The 25,600-nt window shown below is 34.4% G+C and overlaps 1 protein-coding gene across 1 annotated transcript in view; it reads right to left on the bottom strand.

Annotated features, from left to right (window-relative positions):
- SCYL2 (SCY1 like pseudokinase 2) overlaps positions 1 to 25,600 on the bottom strand; it is a 71,658-nt gene that overhangs the window by 37,139 nt on the left and 8,919 nt on the right. The window contains exons 2-4 of the mRNA XM_049626150.1: positions 17,412 to 17,610; positions 8,219 to 8,376; positions 4,207 to 4,351 (exon numbers count right to left, since the gene is read on the bottom strand). Of these exons, the coding sequence (XP_049482107.1) occupies positions 4,207 to 4,351; positions 8,219 to 8,376; positions 17,412 to 17,588 (480 nt within the window). The 5' untranslated portion in view covers positions 17,589 to 17,610. The remainder of the gene's footprint in view (positions 1 to 4,206; positions 4,352 to 8,218; positions 8,377 to 17,411; positions 17,611 to 25,600) is intronic.

Genomic DNA, 25,600 nt, shown 5'->3' with positions numbered 1-25,600 from the left:
TTAATACAAAAACAAATTCTCTAAAAAAAAATCCCTTACAGTTTCAACATGAAGACAAGTCAACAGTAAAGAATGTAAAGAGTACTATTTTAGAAGATATCTGAATTCCTGTCCCCACTTCATTACTTACTAGTCTTGCAACTTTGAGCAAGTCACTGAACCTATGTAGGTCCCAGATGGTAAATTACTTCAAATAATGGCATATTAACCTCTTAATAAGTGTGGGAAATCATAAGATTCCACACCATTCTCAATTCCCATCCCCATAGTCAGTCAACTGGGCCTATTCTAATTCTGCATAACATCACTCTATACCTCTAGTACTTCCTATGATTTTTGACCAAGACTTTTTAACTATCATTAACTATTTTTACCAGCAAGCACTATGCTAAGTACTTACAAATTTACACATTTGACTCTGAAAATAACCCCATAGGGTAAGAATTATTTCCCACACATTTTCCCTACCCCCCAAGTTCTACTCTTCTAGCATGACAGTTCTAAAATGCTTAACAGACCAGGTCATTTACTCTGCTTAAAATCCTTCAGTGTTCCCCATCATCAAAAAGCTCTCTTTCTATCTTTTCAGTTTCATTTTTCATCACTCCCTGAGACGCGATGTGCTACCTCTAACTGCCTGATATTTACCCTGAGTAACTAGTATAATAAGCAACTAGGGGCTTAATATTTCTCAGATGAATGTTCTCTAGTCCTAACACATTCAAACCCACGAAATTTATATAAGATTTGCATTTTAAAAAATGTTTATTCCTCAAATTTAATTTATAAAATATACAAAGTTTATCAAGTCTAGAAAAGTTTTCCTAACTTTATAAGGAAAAAGAAACCCCTATGCATGCTTATTGTATATTTCAGGCATTAATTTGATAGATACTTTTATATAATTATCTCAGTTAATCTTTGGAACCATTTTATGGTTGGGAAAAAAAAAGTTCAGATGCTTATTACAAAGCGACAGTAATCAAAACAGTGTGCATTGGCGTAAAGATAGAAATATAGACCAATGGAACAGAATGGCATATATAGTCAAATGATTTTTGAGAAAGGTACAAAGACCATTCAATGAGGAAAGGATGGAAGTTTCAACAAAGGGTGCTGGGAAAATTGGATATCCATAGTCAAAACAATGAGGTTGTACCCTTACCTTAAACCATATGTAAACATCAACTCAAAATAAATCAAAGGCCTAAACATAAGACTAAAACTATAAAACTCTTAGAAATAAACAGGGGAAAAGTTTCATGACACTGGATTTGGCAATGACTTCTTAAATATGACACCAAATGCAACAAAAGAAAAAATAAATTGGATATATCAAAATAAAAAACTTCTGTGCATCAAAGGACAAAATCAAAAGAGTGAAAAGGCAATCCACAGAATGGGAGAAAATATTTGCAAATCATATATCTGATAAGAGGTTAATATCTGGAATATACAATGAACACCTACAACTCAACAACAAAACAAACAACCTAATTCAAAAATGGGCAAGAGACTTGAATAGACATTTCTCCAAAGACAATATACAAATGGATAATAAGCACAGGAAAAGATTCACTTACCACTAAGGTAAGTGAACTAAGCTTACATTCACTAACCACTAAGAAAATGCAAATCAAAACCACAACAATCTACCATCTCATTACTATGAGGATGGCCACTATCAAAAAATAGAAAACAAATGTTAGTGAGGACATGGAGAAATTAGAACTCTTGTGCACTACTGGTAGAAATATAAAATGGTATAGCCACTATGGAAAACATTATGCCAGTTCCTCAAAAAATTAAAATAGAATTACCATATGATCCAGCAATTCCACTTCTGGATATATCCCCAAAAGAACTTTGAAAGCAAGATCTTGAAGAGAAACTTCTACACCCATGTTCACAGCAGTATTACTCACAATAGCCAAGATATGGAAGCAACCCAAGTGTCCACAGACAAACGAATGAATAAATATAATTCCGTAAATACATACAATGGATTATTTAACCTAACAAAGGAAGGAAATTCTGATACACACTATGACACAGATAAACCTTGAGAACATTATAGTAAGAGAAATAAACCGGTCAAAAAAGAAATAATAATGCATGATTCCACTTATATGAGGCACCTAAGTAGTCAAATTCATAGAAAATGAAAGTAGACTGGCTGCCAGGGTCTGAGGAGTGGTGGGGTTGGGGGATGGGGAGTTACAGTTTAATGGATCCAGTTTCAGTTTTCCAAGGTCAAAGAGTTCTGGGGATGGATGATGGTATGTTTGCACAACAATGTGAATGTACTAAATGCCACTGAACTATACACTCGAAAATGGTAGGGCAGTAAATTTTACATTATGTGTATTTTATCACAATTAAAAAATATATACTGTTAAGCAAACAAGATAAGCCAGACACTAGATACTAGAAGAAAATATTTGTAACTCATGTATCTGACAAAAGACTTGTGTCCACAATAAATATAAAGAAACCTCAAAACTCAATAATAAGAACCCATTCAAAAAATGGGCAAAAGAGCTGAATAGACATTTCACCAAAAAATATTCAGAGGGCAAAGTATATGAAAAGATGTTCAACATCATTATTCATCAGGGAAATGCAAATTAAAGCCCCAACAAAATACCACTGCATACTGATTAGAATGGCTAAAATTATAAAGACAAACCATACTTCTGGCAAATATGTGGTAAAAATGGAACTCTCATACACTGCAATAGGAATGTAAAATTAAAAGAAATTTAAAAAATTAAAAAAGGAATGTAAAATGGTATTACCACTTTAGAAGAGTTCGAAGTTTCCAAAGAACCAAAATGTATACATACCATTCGATCTAGCCATCCCATTTCTAGGTACTTAACAAAGAGAAATTAAAGCATATGTACAAAAACTTGTATATATTAAAGCATATATACAAAAACTTGTATATGAGTATTCACAGCAGCTATATTTGCAATAACCAAAACCAGAAACAAACCAAATGACCATCAACTGATGAATGGATAAACAAACTATGGTATATCCATACAATGGACTACCACTCAGCAATTAAAAATTATTGATATGCACAACTATATGGATGAATCTCAAAAGAATTAAGTGAAAGAAGCCAGGCAGAAAAAAAAGAGTACATATAAAATGATTCCAGTTAGAAAATTGTAGAAAATACAAACCAATTCATAGTGACAGAAAGCAGGTCAGTGGTTTCCTGGGACAAGAGATAGAAAGATAGCAAGAAGTAGGAGGGAAGGATTACAGTGGGTATAAGAATACTTTGGGGGGTCATGAATATGTGCATTATTTTTATTGCAGCGATGGTTTCACAGGTATATATGGCAAATTTATAAAACCATATAGTATTTTAATATGTAAAGTTTATTATATACCAATTAATAACTTAATAAAGCTGTTAAAAAATCATAAAATGATCTCTGTCCCCAAGGAACTAAAATTCTACTGCACAAATTTACTCTATAGAGTTGAAGATATTTCATTTTGGTAAACAGGGAAAGGAAAATTAGAAAAAGTGGACATATAAGAAAAGGCTAACAATATCTCTTGATGCCTATTAAATAATTTCCTTAAAGATGTAATTTTTAATTTTTATTAAATACTTAAGTACTTCAACTTAATAGTTTGCTTATGAAATGCATTAACGAGGTTTAGAACTCAAAAAAATAAAAATGGAACCACCCCAACCACCAGTCAGTAAGTGCCCTTCTACAAAGGTTACCAATGTTATGTTTCATAAATTTAAAATATAATTTGGGACACCTGGATGGCTCAGTCAGTTAAGCATTTGACTTCGGCTCAGGTCAAGATCTCATGGGTGTGTGAGTTCAAGCCCCGCATCAGGCTCTGTGCTAATACCTCAGAGTCTGGAGCCTGCTTCGGATTCGGTGCCTCCCTCTCTCTCTGCCCTCCCCCTACTCTCTCTCTCTCTCTCTCTCTCTCTCTCTCTCAAAAATAAATAAAAAATTTTTAAAAAATAAAGTAAAAAAATAAAATATAATTTAAAACTAACAACAAACTGTAGAAAAACTACAAAATACGGAAATAGTTTTAAATTACTGAAAGGATCCAAAGGTTTACCTGAAGCAGTTTATATTGCTAATAAGTTTGAAACAGCCAAAAAACAATTTTGAAAGAAAAAACTCTTTTCACATGATGAACAAAAATACATACCTGGAGCAAACCATATTTGGTTTCTACATCATAAAGGTTATAATCCTTAATGTCTGGAGATACAGGGGAAGGTAGATTTTCCCAGTTACCTAAAACATTGGCTAAACTGGCAAAAACTGGTTCTGTACAAAATGCCAAGCAATCCCTGTTTTAAAAAAGAAAAAGATTTATTTACCACCATTTTTTCCCACATTATCAAAATCAAATGTACATAAAATATTAGTGGTCAACAAGAAAGTAGACTTAGATTTATTTTCAACATTAATATAATACACAACTTTCAGAATATGCTCAAAGGAACCTGCAAGTTTCCCACAGACCATCCTGGAGCAAGAGAAGTCAGAAAAGGGCACAGAGAACAGCTCCAGGGGCCTCTATAACTACTTCAATCAGAGCAGCTTTGCTTTTACCTACTTTATATATAATTTTAAAAGGTGTCACAATTTTTAAAATTTTAAATTACTGCTCCTTGATATATAAGAATATTTAGAAATTCAGAAAACGTTAGATATTAACATTCAATAGGCTTTATAGAGTAATTATAAAGAACTCAGGCTTTGAAGATGGACAAATACCCAACTTCAAGTCCTAGCATCCCTATCCCCTGACTACGTGACTTGGACACCTCAGCTCTGAGACTCACTTTGCCCATTCGTAAAATGCTGATAAAAAACCACCTTGTAGGGTTACGCGAGGATCAAAGGAGATACTGAATGTAAAGCACACAGCACAGTGACTAGCATGTAAACTCAATAAGTCTTTACTACTGCTATTATCATTACCAAGTGTTTGAGACTCAAGTGCTAACATTTTATGACTTGGGCTTAGGCTCTGGCAATAGAGAACTACAAGGTAGTGTGGTAACAAAGCTAAACCAAACTTCTGCACCTGGATTGTAAATGCTTAATAGCAAGTATGCCCTTTGCTGTTTCATCTTTCTCCTGTTCCTGTGTACCTTTTCTTTCACCTTAAACTCATTTTTCAAGTAAAAGTGAATGCAGAAGCTCAATATACGTATACGTGAGAGATTAACACAAAGCTCCTTAGGGTGAGGGACAGAGTTACACCTGCTCACTCATTAACAAAGATGCTACCTTGTTCTTTACTCCCTCATCAAGCTCATTAACACAGTGGACACCAGGCTTTCATCTGCTGAACTGTACTGGAGGAAAACTGATCAAATACGCTAAAGTCTTTCCTACAGTTTTCTACAGTTTTCTATAATTCCCAGGATTCATGTATTTGAGTTACTCTTATTTTTTTTTTCCTCTCTGTCTTGACCCCAACATCATCCTTGGTCACATCAACACCCATATGATTATCCCTTCAGCTGAAGCCCCCTTATTTTTTTCATGCATATTCACTTCCATCATCATTTTTACAGTTACATGTGAGAAGGGCTATATCCTCTTCTCAAGAACCACCTCCCCAGCCACAGCTACTTACTAGACATTATCTCCTACCCCTTTACTACTTACACCAAATCTAGCTCACTGGCATCTTTATTCACCAAATTCAAAGTATTGAGTCCTGACCATACATGATTGATTCCTTTCTCCCAACTATCTCAACAATAAACCATCACCCTTTATTACCCTTTACTGAAAAAACCCTTATGAATCCTTTAATAACCATTACAAGTTTCTTCTACTCTCTTCCTTATGTCATAGGCAGAGGAAAGAAACAGAAAACCCCAGTCTTTTTAAATTCAGTACTAAGTCACATAATGTACTTTAACCTTGCTCTTTTTATTTTTTTAGCATTCAAGGACATTCCTTTATAGTTCTCTCATTTAGCTTATTCCATGGCCCCCTTTCCCCATTACTCACCTATTATCCACGTTCTACTTTAAAAAGCATGAAGTTCATCTAACATGAATGACCTCACTTCCCTAAACTTTACCTCAGTATATTAGTGATTAAACCATCATTCTAAAATTTCCTTTGAGTTCCTCTTATGGGACTTTATTCACATGATGTCTTGTCTACTGGGCTCCTTTGTACCTATTTTCTAGCTTCCAAACTGCCTTCCTGCTACTGAAATTACTGATTATCAATAATAACCTCTCACTAGTCAAATGTAATGAATTTTTCTTAGTCCTTATTTTCTCTTTACTCAGTGGTCCTCAGTGACTAGGTCCCTTCTCCCTCCCTCAGCTCCCATGATGTGCTGTTTTTCTCCTGCTATGTAACAATGATGGCTCATTTCTTTCCCTCACTCTTTTTTTCTCCTCTACATTTTAAGTTCTGTCCTCAGTACTTTGCTCTTTCTACTCATGCTCTTGAAAAATTCTTTTATTTATAGTTTTAATTACTGCCTCTGTTACCCTTAATATACATCACCAACTCTGGGCTTTCACCTGGATTACTTTACTATATAGCACATTTCTTTTGGATAACTCCAGTATTATTTCTACATTAATTCATTAAAAACTGGAAGTTATTTTTTTCCTACCCTAAAGTTGTCCTCTTTCTATCAATTTTACAGTTTTACAACCTAACAATGAAGATGCTTTAAAGTAACCTTTGAATTGTCTCTCTTAATGACTGCCCATAAATCCCTTCTGTAATATTTAAGTCACTACAAAAGAAGCTACAGAGAGAGCTTCTCCCCTCAAGAGACTTAAAATGTAATGATGAACTATAAGACACATTGATACAAGTTAAAATAACAAATATGGGCAGGATTCTAATAGGTGACATGGTAGAGGCTGATAGAATACACTCTAGAGGAAAACGCACAGTTAGGAAAGCTCAGGACAAGCGTGGCAAACAAAACTTAGTCCACTTTGGGATACAGAGTTCACAATAGTAAATGTTACATAAGAGTCAACAACTACACTTTTCTTCTGGGTTTATTCATGAAAAGAAGAGCAATGAAAATATTATCGTGATAAGAGAAATATGGGCATATATCTGGATAGGTACACCATGGTACAGTGGGGAAAAAATATGGGCTCAAGAATCAAGGTGTCATAAGTATGTGGCTTAAGTAATCTCTCTGATCCTCAGTTCTTCCATATAATTTTGAGAGTCGGATAAGTTAAACAAATGTAAAGTATCTAGTACAGTTTTCACAGTAAATATTAGGTTTTATTTCTTTTGGGTTGAAAGAAAGTATCTTCTGCTCTTGAGGGGAGAGGGATCAGTGACAGTGGATTACTGAAGATTCCAAAGTAAGAATTACACAGAAATCCAATATATACAAAGAGATAAAAGCAAAAGTGTCCTGGCTGAAGGTGGACTGGAAGCCTGGAACTCTGCCAGCTCTGTTCCTCTACCTGCCTGTTCTTCCCCATCCTTAAAATTCCAGGGTCCACAGAACACAACTGGCAAACCATTTGGTTAAGATCTTCTGAATTTAGAGAGAGGAATACAGTCTGCTAGGTAGGAAGGAAGGAAGAAAGAAATTAGGGGTTATGACTAATGTGGAAAAAGTTTATATAGCTAGGGTATCATTAAAAGCACCATAAGCTTGAAGATCCAGTTAAGGCTACACAACATTAATTTCATATTCTTGTCATTCTCAGCAACAATTCCCAAGATATCCTTGAAAAAAATAAATGGTAGAGTAACTGAGGGCTACGGACTGATATGCTGAGCATATCAGAAAGTTAAATGTCTAGAAGAGTACCTGAAACATACATAAAAATAGCCTGCAAATAGGGAATAAATGCAAAGAATACAAAAAATTCTAGCAAATTAGCAAGGAGAGCTACTTTCAGGCAGGGACTGTATGCTATCCTTCTGCATCTTCCACTTTGACTACTGCAGTGCTGAGCACAGAGTAAGCAAATACAGATTGATAGCAAATGTGAAGAAAATTCCAAAGAGGTAAATACACATAATATACAAGTAAATTTTAGGGAAATAGTAAATCCATAAGAGCTCAACACTCAGTTTATAAGAATTTGTCACTGACAGCATGCCATACAGACAGAATTTAAATATACAATTATTTTTAAGTATTTGTTCAAAACAAGTCTTTTATGGAAGTTTTTATAAAAATTTACCTGGACTCTTCTAAAGGATGCTGGACAGTAAGAAGTCGAGGGTGTCGTAGTCGAGTTAACTGTTGGACTCCTCGTTTTAGAGAATCGATGATTTGATCCTTTTCAAATTTTTGATATTTGTCAATCAGCTTTTTATCAAAGACAAAAACAGCCACTTCCTAATAAAAGAATAGTGTATCTAATTTTAATCAAGAGTATATAGAAGTAATAAAACTTTACCCGAGTGTCACAACAGTCTACAAATAGAAATAACTAAAATCTAATGTCAGAGGGGCGCCTGGGTGGCGCAGTCGGTTAAGCGTCCGACTTCAGCCAGGTCACGATCTCGCGGTCCGTGAGTTCGAGCCCCGCGTCAGGCTCTGGGCTGATGGCTCGGAGCCTGGAGCCTGTTTCCGATTCTGTGTCTCCCTCTCTCTCTGCCCCTCCCCCGTTCATGCTCTGTCTCTCTCTGTCCCAAAAATAAATAAAAACGTTGAAAAAAAAAATTAAAAATAAAATAAAATAAAATAAAATAAAATAAAATCTAATGTCAGAGAAATTATAGCACCACTGTAATACTTTCCTGATATCAAAAAGTTGGTTTCTTCATGATTAGTAAATCTAAATATTTTTAAAAGTATTAGACCCAGAACCCTCATCTAAGGAGAACATAGGAAAATCTCCATCTTTGAACTCTGGTACACAAAAGGTGCATGTAATGGGTTATATCCCATGTAGTAATCTCTTATTTAACGAGAATTCAAATAAAAGCTAAAATGTTTAAAAATTCAAAATGCCATTCATAATGATAACCCTGGAGTATACTATAAAATCTTGAATCACTTTTTGAAAGAAAGCTTATATATGTCAGGAAATGCTTGTTTACACAAAAACCCATTTTGTAAGCACCTTTTACATATGAATAACATATTCACTCTCTCCTTCCACCCTATCCCCATCTTATGGGTAGTAACTGGGAATGAATGGGACCAGTACAGGAAGCTGCTCACCCACTGTGACTCTTTGAGATCATTTATAGCTTATTATCTACAATATTAAAAGCACATATTGTACTTAACTATCTTCTTCCTTTCATTTTCTCTCTTACCCAAGGAAAAATAGTTCCCATCCAGTTACCCAGTCTTAACAAATCACTCAAAAAATAGCTGTATTAATAGTTGATATATTACAATTGTGTAATGCATCAGTGATGCTACATCTCCATCCTAAATGGAAAGAAAAATGATAAAGCTGGAAGCAAAATTAGCAAAGAATCAATGCTAGCTTTCCAAAATTCTTTGCAAGATTTTGAATGACTTTCAGAATGTCTATAGAAATCTTTCAAAAACCTCTAATTAAACCTACTACTGCTCAACTATCAATATCTAAGACAGTATCTTTCCATTTTATTGTTCTCTCCTCATTATTTCTGCTACATAAGGATTACTGTTTTTCACAAGTTAGCCTGGCAACCTAATTACCTAACAGAGATTCACTGGAGAATCCCAAACCAATCAACTTCTCAAACACAACTTGTTTTAGGTCGGAGGCTCCTTAAATGTATACAAATAAGGGTCTTAGAGGATTAAGTCTCTGAAAAGTGATAACATAAAGGGACTATTTAGTAACTCAACTTGAACATCCCATTCCCAAAGCATTTATGTACTTTTAAGGAATTGTTTCATCCTTCACAATAATCCTACAAGTTATTACCCTCACCTCACAGATAAGGACACTGTGGAGAAGATAAATGTACTATCTAAAGATCTCACGATTGGTAACATCAAGATTTGAATCCAGTCATTTTAACTCTAAGGGCCACATTCTGTCTCCCCAGAAATAACAGAGCCAATAAACACAGAGTACCCCAGTAAAACATAACACATGCCTTCAGGAAAACAATCATTTAAGAGATTTAAATAGCACTCATATATGAATACATAATCTTAGCTCTTTTGATCATTGTAAGACACAGAACTATCAAGAAAGAGCTAAGAGCATTATGTAATATTAATTTGAACTAAAAACAAATGACCTAGAAGTTCAAGTTCCTATCTCACTATTCATGAGCACAATCTTATTTTAGTAAGTATTCTGCTATAACACATTTTATAAATGCATCTAATTTAATGTGTTTATTTTTTCAAGATGTTTTGAGTCCTTAAAAAAAAGATCACGTGAAATGGCTCTTTGAGCACTTGCAATTTCACCACTCTTAAGGAAAAACACTACAGTTCAAAAGAAAAAGACACACCACAAAATTCTCTCCCTCAGACATTCATTTATTATTTTAGGTCACAGATAAAAGATTTCTACATAGATCAGAATAGATTATCAACTATATTAAAACGATTTTCTCGGGGCGCCTGGGTGGCTCAGTCGGCTAAGTGTCCGACTTCAGCTCAGGTCACGATCTCGCAGTTTGTGGGTTCGAGCCCCGCGTCGGGCTCTGTGCTGACAGCTCAGAGCCTGGAGCCTGTTTCAGATTCTGTGTCTCCCTCTCTCTCTGACCCTCCCCCGTTCATGCTCTATCTCTCTCTGTCTCAAAAATAAATAAAAACATTAAAAAAAAATTAAAAAAAAAAAACGATTTTCTCTTTGTTCCAATCAATTGAAATTAACCAATTTCAACAAAGTTGTGACTAACACTTAGACCTCATACTGATCTCCTAAAACTCTTAGCCTGCATATCAAAAGTTTTCTTCAGAACAGATAATCACCTAACTTCTATGTTCTCCTTCTGCTACTTCACTACCCACCCTGTTAAGACATCATTTGTGTTAAAGTCCTCTCACCTTAGAAGTATTACAAGCTTCTCAAAGAAGCTTATTAAAGAAACCATCCCAACAAAAAAAAAAAGAAAAGAAAAGAAAAAGAAAAAGAAAAAGAAAGAAAAAAAGAAAGAAACCATGCTTTAAGCACCTCTGTATCCACCACAGGATTTACACCTAGAAGACACTCAGATGTTTATTACCCAGTGGCGGTCAATAAAGATAAGCAGTTACTGGAGGCTTTCCATTATTGTCCTAAATTAAAACCTTTTTTGACTCTTCATTATGAAAAGTTTCAAATATATAGAAAAGCTGAGAAAAGATGAAGGTATCTTAAGTGGACATTTTCCACTTAAGAGTCAACTGTTAACTCTAATTAAATTTTGAGGCTCTTTTTTATACAAAAATTACTAAAACAAAATGTAAGACAATCTTTTGCACTCTATTGTTTACTTATTCACTTCATACTCTTTAAAATAAATTGGCAAAGAAAGTTACCTACTCAAAAGTATTTTTTCTCAACAACCTATCTTTAAGCAAAAAATGGCCGTAAAGTAACCTACTCTAAAAACTATTTGTCAAAGTGTAGACTACATATTGATACAAACCTAATTTATAATTTTTTAAAGCTACTTTGCTAACTACAAAATTGAACTCTTGCTGAAAACAAGACAGCTTAAGTAATAAAATCTAAGTAGATATACACCAATGTGTCTAGGATTTCCTAATAGTAATCATGACCTCCAGTAACCTATCCCTCAAAGCCACCAGGGATGGTTTCTGAGACATAGATATTCCCTGTGATCTCTATTTTACAGATCTTTTGTGACTGGTCAGTGGTGACAACCATCATGCACTGTATTTTTCATATGATTTGGGGACAATGTTCCTTTCTCAAAATGATAAAACAAAATCTAAATTTTTATTTAGATTAAGTTAAAAACAACTTGTTATTTAAGAAGACTGAGAGATAACAAGATATACACCTTAAAATTATTAAAGATAGTCTATGGTCATTATTGACCTAAGCAACTTGACTAACACTTTCAGCTTTCTACAATCATTTCTTTTATTTAAAACTTTTATTTATTATCATTTAACTTTTTATAATAATTTAATTATGCCTTTGCCTACACAATATCAGCAAGCCTCACCCATGAATACTGGCATTTGTATAACATAATGTAGATTTTGCAGTAAGGAAGGGACTATGTCCAAGCCTACATTTGGTAGAGTGGCTAGAATAATGAATATCAGTTAAATATTTATTACATATTTTTAAAATCAGTCTATCTTCATTATCTTCATAGGAAGAGTCATTTAACTGAGGGTGTTTTAAAGCTTACACAGCTGTCAAAGCAAAAGAAACAGGGCAGCAAATGTAACTTTTAAGACAAAAATAAGACTAAAGCTGACTTATTTAAAAAAAAAAAGTCTATTCTAAAACTGGATAAAAAATAATCATAAATATGAGACTAGAAGACTATTAATAAATGTTGTTAAATTCATTTTAAGAGTAGTCTCCTGGCAAGAGAATCTTGTGTCAAAATAAACAAATACCTAATAGTAATAAATGAATGTTTAAACAGTAAACACACCCACATATACACTCTTTTTTAAAAACATCTTCCCCCAGGGGTGCCTGGGTGGCTCACTTGGTTCAGCATCCAACATCGGCTTAGGCCACGATCTGATGGTTCGTGAGTTCAAGTGTCACATCAGGATCTGCCCTGAGCATGGAGTCTGCTTGGGATTCTCTTTCTCTCCCTCTTTGCCTCTCCCCAGCTTGTGCTTTCTCTCTCTCTCGAAATAAATAAATAAACTTAAAAAATATTTTTAAAATATTTCTTAAAAAAAAAATCTTCCCCCAAAATAAATGCCCAAAGTTGATACAGTAGAATTGAAAGAAATTTCAAAATGTAGAGTTATTTTTCTATGCAAAGGAAGTAAAAGGTATACTGGTGAGACAGAAACTATATTTATATAGTGCTTTTATTATAAATTAAATATAATAGCAGCCTTGATAGTTATAATATTCTTACCTAACAGAGAAGGTGATGATACTTCAATTTTTAAGGGATATATATATATATACACATATATATATATACATGTATATATATACACATATATATACACGTATATATATATATATACACAAAGCAACCATTTCTCACTTATGATTGATACATATAATTTGGCCAAAGATTTCCCTTTAACGGTTTGTGTAATAAAGTAGAATTTAAAAACTAGAAAAGTTAATGAAATCCAATTAAGGGCATTTATCTCAGAGATCTCTCTAAAATAAATATTCTTTATAAAGGAAATAAGAATATGTTTGAAAAGAACACCTATATTTAGATACCATTTTAATCCTAAACATGCTACTCTGCAGAACTACAAAGTCAGTTACAAAGTTATAACAGAAACACAGCAGAACAAACTCAATGCCTAGTAATTAACTACCTATCAGACATCATAAAAGTTTCAGAAGTAGAGGAGTAAGGAATATTTCACTGAATTTTCAAAAATTAAATGACCCTGAGATCTTGCCATTTGCGACAACATGGATGGACCTAGAGGGTATTATGCTGAGTGAAATAAGTCAGACCAGAAAATCATACCATATGATTTCACTTATATGTGGAATCTAAAAAACAAAACAAATGAATAAACAAAAAGCAGAAACGGACCCATAAATACAGAGAACAAACTAATGGTTGCCAGATGAAAAGATGGGCAAAATGAGTGAAGAGTGGGAGGTACAGGCTTCCAGTTATAGAATAAATAAATCACGGGGATAAAAGGTACAGCATAGGGAACATAGTCAATGGTAAATAGTATTGTGTGGTGACAAATGGTAGCAACACTTATGGTGAGCAAATTAAATAAATAAGATAAAAGTAGATCCTCTGCTCAGAATACCTAAAATAAAAAAGACTACAAAAAAGTTTGGCAGGAATGTGAAGAAACTATAAATGCTGATGGATACAACCGCTCTGGAAAAACTGACGCTGAACAAACACTAACACTATTACCCAGCAATTCCATGTCTAGATAATGTGTCATATATACCAATGGCACATTAAGAATGTTCATAGAAGTTCCCCATATATTAATGAAAAACTGCTATGTTCAGCAACATAGATATATCCCATGAACATACATTTAAGGAATGGAAGCCAAACTACAGGAGCACAGATACCATGATTCCATTTAAATGAAGTTCAAAAACAGGAAAAGTTACTCTCAAGTGTCAAAGGACCATACAGCAGTTACCCCTAGAGAGAAGGTGGGGAGAGGTAATGACTACGAGAAGATATGAATATTAGCAATGTTCCTTGATCTGGATACTGGTTATACAGGTGTGCTCACTATGAACATTCATCAAGCTATACGCTCATGATTTGTGCACTGTTCTGAATAAGTTCTTAAAAATACATTTATATTTAAAACTCTAAATAGGCACAGTTTTCATTCCATAAATGTCACCCTGAAATGTCTTACATCTCTATTGAGATTCTAGAAAGAGTAAGGGTTAGGAACTAAGAGCTGCTTCTACATGAACACTCAAAAACGAAACTGAATAGTATTTAAGTCTAAATAGTAGCTTCAAATGCTAAGAAGCTATAATTAATTATCCATTTTAACATGTTTACAAGTTGTGTTTGGTTAAGCTTACCCAAATAATAGCTTTTAAAAATCTTAATTTTGCATACAAAATTATTTTGTATACAAACCTAGCCTAAACACATTATTTAGTTGCAAAAAAAAAAAAAATCAACTTTACACTTTTCTTGAAACTCTTAGGAATTGTTCATTGCACTTCATGAATTACTCACTATGAGATGTTTCTTCAATGAATGTCTTTCAAAAACAATAAAAACTAGCAAAAACTGGTTTTGGAAGCATAAAGCCAGAATAATAATAATAACAGACGTCCAATCAGGTACAATGACATTACCATGCACACAAGTAAATTTTTATTTACCAATTCTTTTTATCTTGCTACATTCCAGGTTTCATAAATATGTACTTTTTTTCATCTGTTCTGTAGGTGCTTTTATTACTACTCCACTCCTCTCAGAAACCTTCATTTAGGTTAAAAGTCAAAAGTTGTACATGATCTGAAATTATAATTCATCGCGTACTGTTGTGAACTTCAAATAACTTTGGCAAAAAGTACACAGACAGAATCTCCTAGCCCTAGTACCTAACCTGATGTTTACTTCAAAGTCAAATTTAAGATCATATAATCTGCTGTAAAACACAAATGCAATCAAGTACACTGTATGCTAGATCAAGAAAGACTGCGAGAGTTTTTTAAAAAAAAAAGCTCTCAGTCTCAGTGTCCCTTTATGTGGGGGGAAAAAGACCAAGAAGAATATCCTTTTCATTATTTTTCTCCTGGCTTCTCTAAGATCAACACTGTCATACATAACTTTCTGTGATGATAGAAAGTTCTATGCCTGCTATGTCTAGTATAGTAGTACTAGCCATATATTGCTAAGAAACATTCCAAATGTGACTACTGCAACCAAATTTAGTTTTTACGAATTGAAATAGGCATATGTAGCTTGTGGTTACCATACTGGATAGCACAGGTCCAGATTATCTATCTTCTATGATTCCCTTTTAATAAAAAATGAGATAACTAAAAAAGAATTAAAACTTCAAGTAAGGGAAAAATTAAAATGAGGCTTCAACTCCAAGGTGGTTACAGATGTAGCTATTCCTTAAGGAACTAGCCAGTAGTCCAGATAGGATACTCAGTTTAAAACACCATAGGTTTGAAAGAGGCAAAGAAAGAAGATTCAAAACTACATCCAAGAATGTAGATCCATCCACAAAACCACGAATACATTCCAAAACTATCTTTTTCCACAAAGCAATAAATTTGGGTGTGGGGGGTGGGGGATATAGTGGTTTCCTAAGAGAACCCAATTCTGCCAGTGAGCAGTGAGAATGGCTGTATTATTGTGCAATATCTAATCAATTACCTATTATTTGTGCCTGGTTTTCATGTTCTATGAACAACAGAAGCTTCAACATTATCAGAGAATTTCAGCATATGAACTACTGATATAAACACAAACACCTAGAAACTCTTTCGGTTAAGCACAAAGACACTATTAGGTTACAACCTTAATAAATAATGCAAAATTTAGTACATTTGGTGTTCTTTGATTTGCCAATAATATAACTGATTATAAAAGCTAGTGTTGGAGGTTGATCATTTACATAACTTCGTGGCCTCATTAATAGCTTTTTAAGCATTCAATACTCCAGAAACCACTTATTTTTTAGTGAGCTTGGTGAACTGAGAAAACAATGTTGAAAAATGACAAATCAATCAGCATTTAAGATAAGATCAGCTCTGAACTTAAAGACTTCCAACCAAATGGCAATAAAAACAAGATTTACAGTCAGATACATACCACATACCAGCAATCTAGCACAAGACCAAGGTTCCTACGTCATAAAAGGATAACCAAAGCCAATTGAGTCTTTAATATACTTGTTTGGTAAATAAGCTGATTTTGGAAAAGTCACAAATAATGTATATCCACAACTGTATGACTGTGACAGTTACTGGAAAATATGTGTAATAAATCCCAAACGCCTTACAATCCATATGTTTCACTTGTAGAGAAATAAAAGTACTTTTAGAAACAGTAATTTTTATTTTTAAAGAATATATTTCTACAGAGGTTTTAAACCTGGAGGTTTTTCAATCCTTTAAAAATTCCAACAGAAAACTGTTAGTAAAATTTAACACTAACAATCCTCCACATTTCTGAGAACCATCTGTTGCTCTCTTAAGTCAAATTAAAAAATAAAAAATAAAAATACAACTCATTCAAATGACTCTGCTAAAAGAACAGTTACTTTTAAAATAACTTTGAAATCAGTATATCTCAAAACATATTTACCGACTATTCCACAAATGTACTCCCTTCTGATAATAAAATCAAGTTAAACACAAAAGAATGTTACAGAAGTCTATTTTCCAGAAAATAGACTTTTATTTTATATGAAATAAAAGGGGAATAAGAATGCACTAAATAAGAATGCATTTAATGTTGGAAAATTTAACTGAGTATTTTGCCAATAGCTTACTGACAAATTTGAAAAGGAACACAATTTTTATTCCAAAACAAATACTTTGCTAAAAATCTAATATGCTCCTTTACTCAACAGAAACATTTATTTTATTAAGTAATCAAAATTAAATTAAAAGATGAGGTGATATATCAAACAATATATTTGTAACCAGGAGATTCAGGGCATGTTTAAAAGCGTTTATTTTTGTATGACTTCATTAGATGGAAATGAGAAGAATCCATTACTTTTGGCATTTCTTAACATAAAAACATATATGCACATTATACTACTTATTAACATGTGCATTTTTTGCCAATGGACTCTGAATTAAAACTTACCTGTTTTGTTGACTTTTTTGTGCCATTGAAAATCTTCCAAGCTAGCCCATTGCCACCACTGGCAATGTGTCGACCAACATCAAATTCTCTAGTGACAGGGTTTCCCATTACAGCACTAGTGACATCAGCTGTTACTTTCGTAACAGTACTCTTTAACTTATTAAGCATGGACTCCATGGCTGCAATATTGAGTAGTTACCTAGAAACACAAGGGAATGGGGGAACGTTGATCATTTGTTTTTACTTGTTTCAGCACTTAACATTCATTACTTAGTCTGAAAACTTAATATACCCCCAAAAGGGAATGAAACAATTCTAGAGTATAAAAGCTACATGTTGGTTTTCTCTTCAAAGAGCCCAATACACTCTAATGCAACTTAAATCTAGGAACCAAACTGTTCCTTTCAACCTCAATTATTACAGACCAGGAAGAGAAAAGACACTTGACGCTGACATGAATGTTGTTCAACTATATAACATGAACCCGCAATACTTTAAGGATATTAGAGGGCCCAAATCTTTCTTCAGACTAAAAACAGCCATATAAAACCTGAAAGGAGCTAATGCTATCTATACTAAACAAGAAGTTTGTATTTGATACAAGTTTCATTCACTAATAAAATAATCATTGAGGGGCACCTGGGAGCCTCAGTCACAAGAACTTATGATTCTTGATCTTGGGGTCGTAAGTTTGAGCCCCAAGTTGGGTATAAGATTACAAAAATAAATAAATAAACTTCAGAAAAATAAAAAATAATAATGATATAAGGCGCCTTGGTGGCTTGGTTGGTTATGCATCCAACTGTTGGTTTCAGCTCAGGTCAGGATCTCACGGTCATAGGATCAAGCCCCACATTGGGCTCTGTGCTGGGCATGGAGCCTGCTTGGGATTCTCTCTCTCCCTCTCTCTGCCCCTCTCCCCAGCTTATGCTTGCGTACACTCTCTCTCTCTCAAAATAAATAAATAAGCATTAAAAAAAAGAGAGACAAAGAAAAGCATTTGGAGAAATTTTAAAAATAATAAGTAAAATAACTACTGTTGACCTATGAAATCACTCAAGAATATCTTCTAAAAGAAAAGCATTGATGGCAAAAGGACAGTAAAACATGCACAAGCAGTAAGTCATAAAATATTTTTTCTTTTAATATTTATTTATTTTTGAAAGAGAGTGGGAAGGAGGGGCAGAGAGAGAATCCCAAGCAGGCTCTACCCTGTTAGTGCGGAGCCCAATACAGGGCTCCAACTCATAAACTGTGAGATCATGACCTGAGTCAAAATCAAGAGTCAGATGCTTAACGGACTGAGTCACCCAGGCACCCCCTCATAAAATATTTTTAAAATTTTACACACTTCTGGCCATGATGTAGGAACAAAGACTGAATTTATCCTCTTACCTTAAGCAGCTAGAAGCTGGACAAAACGTATGAAATAAATGTTTTCAGGCAGCACAGGTAGGTAATCCCAATGAGAAAGCAAACTAACAGGGTGAACCCCAGGATTGCTCCAGCTTTCTGTCTAGAGGTACACAGCAAACCACAGAGTAGAGAGCAGAATTCCAAGCAGCGGTCTAGCTGAGTTAAAGAGTTGAGGAGAGGGGCTCCTTGGCGGCTCAGTCGGTTAAGTGTCCGACTGCGGCTCAGGTCATGATCTCACAGCTCGTGAGTTGGAGCCCCGCGTCAGGCTCTGTGCTGACAACTCAGAGCCTGGACCCTGCTAAGGATTCTGTGTCTTCCTCTCTCTCTGACCCTCCCCCGTTCATGCTCTGTCTCTCTCTGTCTCAAAAATAAATAAATGTTAAAAAAAATTTTTTCTTTTTTAAAAGAGTTGAGACAAATTGGAGTTCAAGGATGCAGAAGTGCCTAGGAGTTCTGGGATACAATTTCAAAGAGAAAGGGGAAAATTAGGGAAGAAGAGAGAAAGAAAGAGAAAGAGAGAAGGAAACTATGCTAAGAAAGAGCTCAGAAATTTTCAGAGAAATCTGATGCACTGTTGAACACTAAGATGCCCACACATGGTATGAAACTCCACCAGGTCAGGCAAGGACCAACTAGAGAGCTGTAAGCTGAATAGTTCCAGAGTCCACACAGGGCTGCAATTCATTTAATTTCTCACCAGCTAGAGTAGAGTCCTCAATGCTCAACCAAAAGCATTCAGTAGAAACCCCAAAAGAACCATGCCTTAGTAGTGAGATAAACTGTTCTCAGAGTAAAATCTACTCTAAACCTGCCCTAAAAAACTAACAGTAAGTCTCAAATGATCAAACTAATCACGAATTACTTAACTGACCAGAATGAAACCCAATACTCATGAAAGAAAGACAAAAAAAAATTTCAGAAACCTAACAATGTAACATTCACAATGTTCACCATGCAATCAATAAATATTAGATTTGCCAAGAAGCAAGAAAATGTGCTCATAATCAAGAACAAATCAGCCAATAAATCCTCCAAAATGATAGGTTATAGACATTAAAAACATTAAAAAGCTATCATAATGAAAGCTCAGTTGGTTAAGTATCCAACTCCTGGTTTACGCTCAGGTCATGATCTCACAGTTCGTGAGTTTCAGCCCCCTATTGGGCTCTGTGTTGGCAGCACAGAATCGGCTTGGGATCTTCTCTCTCCTTATCTATCTGCCCCTCCCCTGTTCACTCACTCTCTCTCAAAATAAATAAACTTAAAAAAAAAATCTATCACATATCTAAGTATTTCAAGGAAAACATGAACATAATGAAGAAAATAGGGTCTTTTTTTAAAAACCCAAATGAAAATTCTAGAGATAAAAAGTAAAATATTTCAAATAAAAAATTTAGAGAATATGATTAACAAATTAGAGAAAGTAGGAAAAAAAAAATTAGTAAAACCTGAAGGTAGAGTAAAAGCCTAGGGAAAAAAAAAATGAACAAAGTCTCGATGACCTGTGGGACAATATCACAGTATAACATATATAACTGAATCCCAAAAGTAAGAAGGAAAAGGGAAAAATAATATTGGAAAGCATAATGGCCAAAATGTTTCTGAATTTGATGAAAACTATACAAGGTGTCAAGAAATTCAATAAACCACAAGCAGGATAAACAGAAAACCATGTTTGGACATGTCATATTAAATAGCTAAAAGTCAGTAAGAGAAAATCTTAAAAGCAGCCGGAGGGAACAGGAAAATTACATAGAAAGGAAAAAAGATAAGAATTTTCCCCAGACTTCTAATCAGAAACTATACAAGCCAGGGAACAACTGAATGGAGGTCTGTAAAGTGCTAAAAAAAACAAACAAAAAAAACAAAAACACCTGTCAACCTAGAATTCTATAAGGCAGGGGAAAAAAAAACTTTCAAAAATAAATGTGAAATATTTCTTCAGTAAAACAAAATCTGAGAGAATTTGTTGCCAACAAATATTCACTAGAGGAGATATTAAAAGAAGTCCTTCAAACAGAAGGAAAAAGATACCAGATGGAAATGTGAATCCATAAAAAGAATGGAGGACACTAGAAATAAAAACTACGTGGGTTTATAAAAAAACTTCTCAAGTTATTTTTAAAAGATAACTGATCATTTAAAGCAAAAAAACAAACTACATAGGTATATGTAGAAGTAAAAAATATGACAAAACAAAACAAGCACAGGAGAGGAGAAATGGAAGTATATATTTGAGAGATTCTTCTATTATATTTCAGGTAATATAACACCACTTGAAAATAGATTATAGCAAATTAAAAACACATTAAATCCTAGACTAATAAGTAAAATAATAGATACAGCTAAAAAGTCAATAATGGAAATAAAATGGAATCCTAAAGTAAGATGAATACAAAAAGATGTAGGAAAAGAGGAAGAAAGGAACAAAGAACAACTGTAACAAGTAGAAAACAAATAGCAAGAGAGCAGATTTAAATCTGACCCTATAAATAATTACATTAAGTGTAAATGATTTAAAATTCCAATTAAAAGATGAAACTGTCAAACTAGATTAAAAAGCAAGACCCAACTATGTACTGCTAACAAGAAATCCACTCCAGGGGTGTCGAGGTGGCTCAGTTGGGTAAGTGTCTGACTCTTGATTTCAGCTCAGGTCATAATCTCATGGTCATGGGATCAAGTCCCACACTGGAGCCTGCTTGGGATTCTCTCTCTCTCTCTCTCTCTCTCTCTCTCCCTCTCTCTCTGCCCCTCCCCAGCTCATGCACATTCTTGCTGTCTCTCTTAAAATAAATAATAAACATTAAAAAAAAAAAAAAGTCCACATTACAGGATGACTTAAAACTGAAAAAATGTTAAAATATACCAAGCAAGAGTGGCTATATTAATTACAAACAGAATAGGCAACATTTCATAATAACAAAGATGTCAATTCATCAAGAAAACATAAAATCTTAAATGTGTACATACTGAATAAGAGCTTTAAAATAAAGACAGCAAAAAATGAGAAAGAAACAGACAAATCCATAATTATACTTAGAGACTTCAAGGATCCTCTTTTGGAAATAAATGGACATAGACTGAGCAGACAAAAAAAAATCAGTAAGGATATAGAAGACATAACCAACACTATCAAACAACATGACCGACCCATAATATCCTACTTGATAAGAGCAGAATGCATTTTGTTTTCATGTGTACATGGAACATTAATTAAGACTAACTATATTCTTGGGGCTCCTGGGTGGCTTTGTCGGTTGGGCAGCCAACTACAGCTCAGGTCATGATCTCGCGGTCTGTGAGTTCCAGCCCCGCGTCGGGCTCTGTGCTGAGCACTCAGAGTCTGGAGCCTGCTTCCGATTCTGTGTCTCCCTCTCTCTGCCCCTTCCCTGCTTGCTCTCTCTCTCTCTCTCTCTCTCAAAAATAATTTAAAAAAATTTTTAAAATAAAAAAAAGACTAACTATATTCTTGGCCATAAAACAAATCTCAACATATGTAAAACTACTGAAATATAAAATACATTATTTGACCACAATGAAATTAAACTAGAAATCAGTAGTAGGTAAATATCTTTTAAAAAAAATGCAAAACATATTTGAACTTCTCAAATATGTATTAAATACTTCTCAATAACCCAAGGGCTAAAATAAATAAGTCACAGAAATTTTTAAATACTTTGAGGTGACTGAAAAGTAAAAATCTGTGGGATGTAGGCAAGCTGGTGACTAGTGGAAAAGACACAACTTTAAATGTTTATATGAGGGGGGGAAAACGCCAAAATTAGTGCTGTCACCTTCCATCTTAGAAAGCTAGGGGAAAAAATAAAAAAAACAACTAAACTCAAATTAAGTAGGAAAAAGAAAATAATGAGTAGAAATCAATGAAACACATTGAATTTAACGTAACACTCTATTTTACAGAAATAAAAGAAAAATCAATGAAGCCAAAAACTATGGCTTTAAAAAGCCACTAGCTACATTAAGAAAATGTTTAAAGACACAAATGACCAATATCAGAAATAGAGGAAATCCTACAGATTCTAATCCTATATAAATCCCAGATTTTAAACAATGAGGTATTACAGATGACTTTATGCCAATTAATTCAACAACTTGGATGAAATGGAAAAAATCCTTGAAAGCCAAAACAATTGACTTAAGAAGGAACAGGAACTCAGAATAGTCCTACATAAAAGAAATCCAATTCATAACTACAACTTTACCACAAAATATACTCCAGGCTCAAATGGCTTCCCTGTTGAATTCTATCAAATATTTAAGAAAAAATAAAAACCAGATCTGTACAAGCTCTTCTAGAACATAGAACAATTTTCATGTCATGTTATATAGTCAGTATTGTCCTGATACCAACAACTAATGACCCAAGAAAACTGCATACCAATATTTCTCATCAACATGCAAAAATCCTTAACAAAATATTAGCACATCAAATCCAATAAACCCAACCCTATAACCAAGTGAGATTTATCTAAGGAACGCAAGGTTGATTTAACACTCAAAACAAATTCACGTAGGGGCGCCTGGGTGGCTCAGTCGGTTGAGTGTCTGGCTTCGGCTCAGGTCATAATCTCGCAGTTTGTGAGTTAGAGCCCCTCATCGGGCTCTGTGCTGATAGCTCAGAGCCTGGAGCCTGTTTCAGATTCTGTGTCTCCCTCTCTCTCTCTGCTCCTCCCCAGTTCATGCTCTGTCTCTCTCTCTCTCTCTCAAAAAATAAAGATTAAAAAAAAATTAAAAAAAAAAAACAAATTCATGTAATTCACCATCCTAACTACATAATGGGGGAGGGGCATATGATCATCTCAATAAAAGCAAAAAAGATTTTTAACAAAATTCAATACATATTCACAATAAAAATTCTCAGCTTAGAACAGGAAAACAAAAAACAAAAAAAAAACTTCCTCAGGGCTCCTGGCTGGCTCAGTTGATAGAGCATGATGCTCTTAATCTCAGGTTGTGAGTTCAAGCCCCACATTGGGCATGGAGCCTACTTTAAAAAAGGAAGGAAGTAAAGAAGGAAAGAAAGGAACTTCATCAATCTGATAAATAGAATCTTTGAATACCTACAGCTACTATTATATTTAAAAATAAAAGATTGATTGCTTTCTTCCTAAAGTAAAACTATTTACTTTTACCACTTCAGTTCAAAATTCTAATGGAGGTCTTAGCCAAAGCAATTAAGAGAACAAAATAAAAAGGTATTCGGATCATGTACAATTAAAGTCAGAAGGAATCTACAAAAATGCTACTAGAATATGAGTTTAGCATTACAGTAGAATGTAAGAATGGAATATTTTTTAAAAAAAGACTATTTCTGGGGCACCTTGGGTGGCTTGGTTCGTTAAACTCCCACTTCGGCTCAGGTCATGATCTCATGATTCACGGGTTCAAGCCCTGAGTCAAGCTCTGTGCTGACAGCTCAGAGCCTGGAGTCTGCTTCAGATTCTGTGTCTCCCTCTTTCTTTGCCCCTCCCCCACTCACGCTCTGTCTCTCTCAAAAATAATCATTAAAAACAATTTTTTTAAAGACTATTTATACTAGAAACAAACACTGAAATTTCAAAAATACCATCTCAAGAACATGAAACACCTATCTAAATTTAAAAGATATATAAGAATTGTACAATGAAAATAACAAAAACTGCTGAGAAAAACTGAAGAAGACTTAAAGGAAAGATTGTGGGGGCACCTGGGTGCCTCAGGTGGTTAAGCGACCAACTACTGATTTCGGCTCAGGTCATGATTTCATGATCCTGAGATTGAGCCCCATGTCAGCTCCTCACTCGGTGTGGAGCCTGCTTAAGATTCTGTCTTTCCCTCTGTCCCTCCTCCGTGCATATGCATGTGCATGTTCTCTAAATAAATAAATAAATATAAAAAACTTAAAAAAAAAAAAAAGGAAAGATTGTGTTTATGAATTGAAAAACTCAATAATGTTAAAATACCAATTTTCCCTACTGATCTATATACTCAATGTAATCCCAGTGGAATCCCTGAGGCTTTTGTAGAAATTGATGAGCTGAACCAAAAATAATACTCTTGAGTAGGGGTAAAGCTCAGTGGTAGAGCAGTTGACTGCAAAAATAATACTCTTGAGGATACAGGCTTCACTAAATTGTCAAAGAGTCCATGGCACAAAAAGAGGTCTAAACCCTGTAACTTTCTTCAACTTCTGTGTTTACTCCTTCCTAAAACTGATTTGCCTGACAAAGTCTGTGTCCTACAAATCTTCCTTAACCCACACTTTCCTTACAATTTTCTCCCACTTGACCAAAGAAAAGTATTTTCTCAGCTATCCCAGTCTTATTATAGGGCATTTCCCTGGATATAAAAAACTTTGAAGAGTAGGGTAAATGCAATTCAAGAATGCATTAATAATGAAAGTCCCTTAAGAATAAAGCAAAAAATATCAGGGCGCCTGGGTGGCTCGGTCAGTTAAGCATCCGACTTCGGCTCAGATCATGATCTCACAGTTCATGAGGTAGAGCCCGGCATCGGGCTCTGTGCTAACAGCTCAGAGTCTGGAGCCTGCTTCGGATTCTGTTCTCCCTCTCTCTCTGCCCCACCCCTGCTTCTTGCACTCTCTCTCTCTGTCTCTCAAAAATAAATAAACATTAAAAAAAGTTTTTTTAATAAATAAAAAAAATAAAGCAAAAATAAGTTCGGGAAAAAATACTAAAGAGGATGTATGTGCTTTATTCCTTCCAGCCCAGATATTAACAGCAAGACCCCATGCCTTATCTATCACAGAT

Source organism: Panthera uncia, chromosome B4, assembly GCF_023721935.1.
Source record: "Panthera uncia isolate 11264 chromosome B4, Puncia_PCG_1.0, whole genome shotgun sequence".
Taxonomy (NCBI): Eukaryota; Metazoa; Chordata; class Mammalia; order Carnivora; family Felidae; genus Panthera; species Panthera uncia.
Note: the sequence above shows the minus strand (reverse complement) of the source record. Positions and strands in the feature narration are given on the sequence as shown.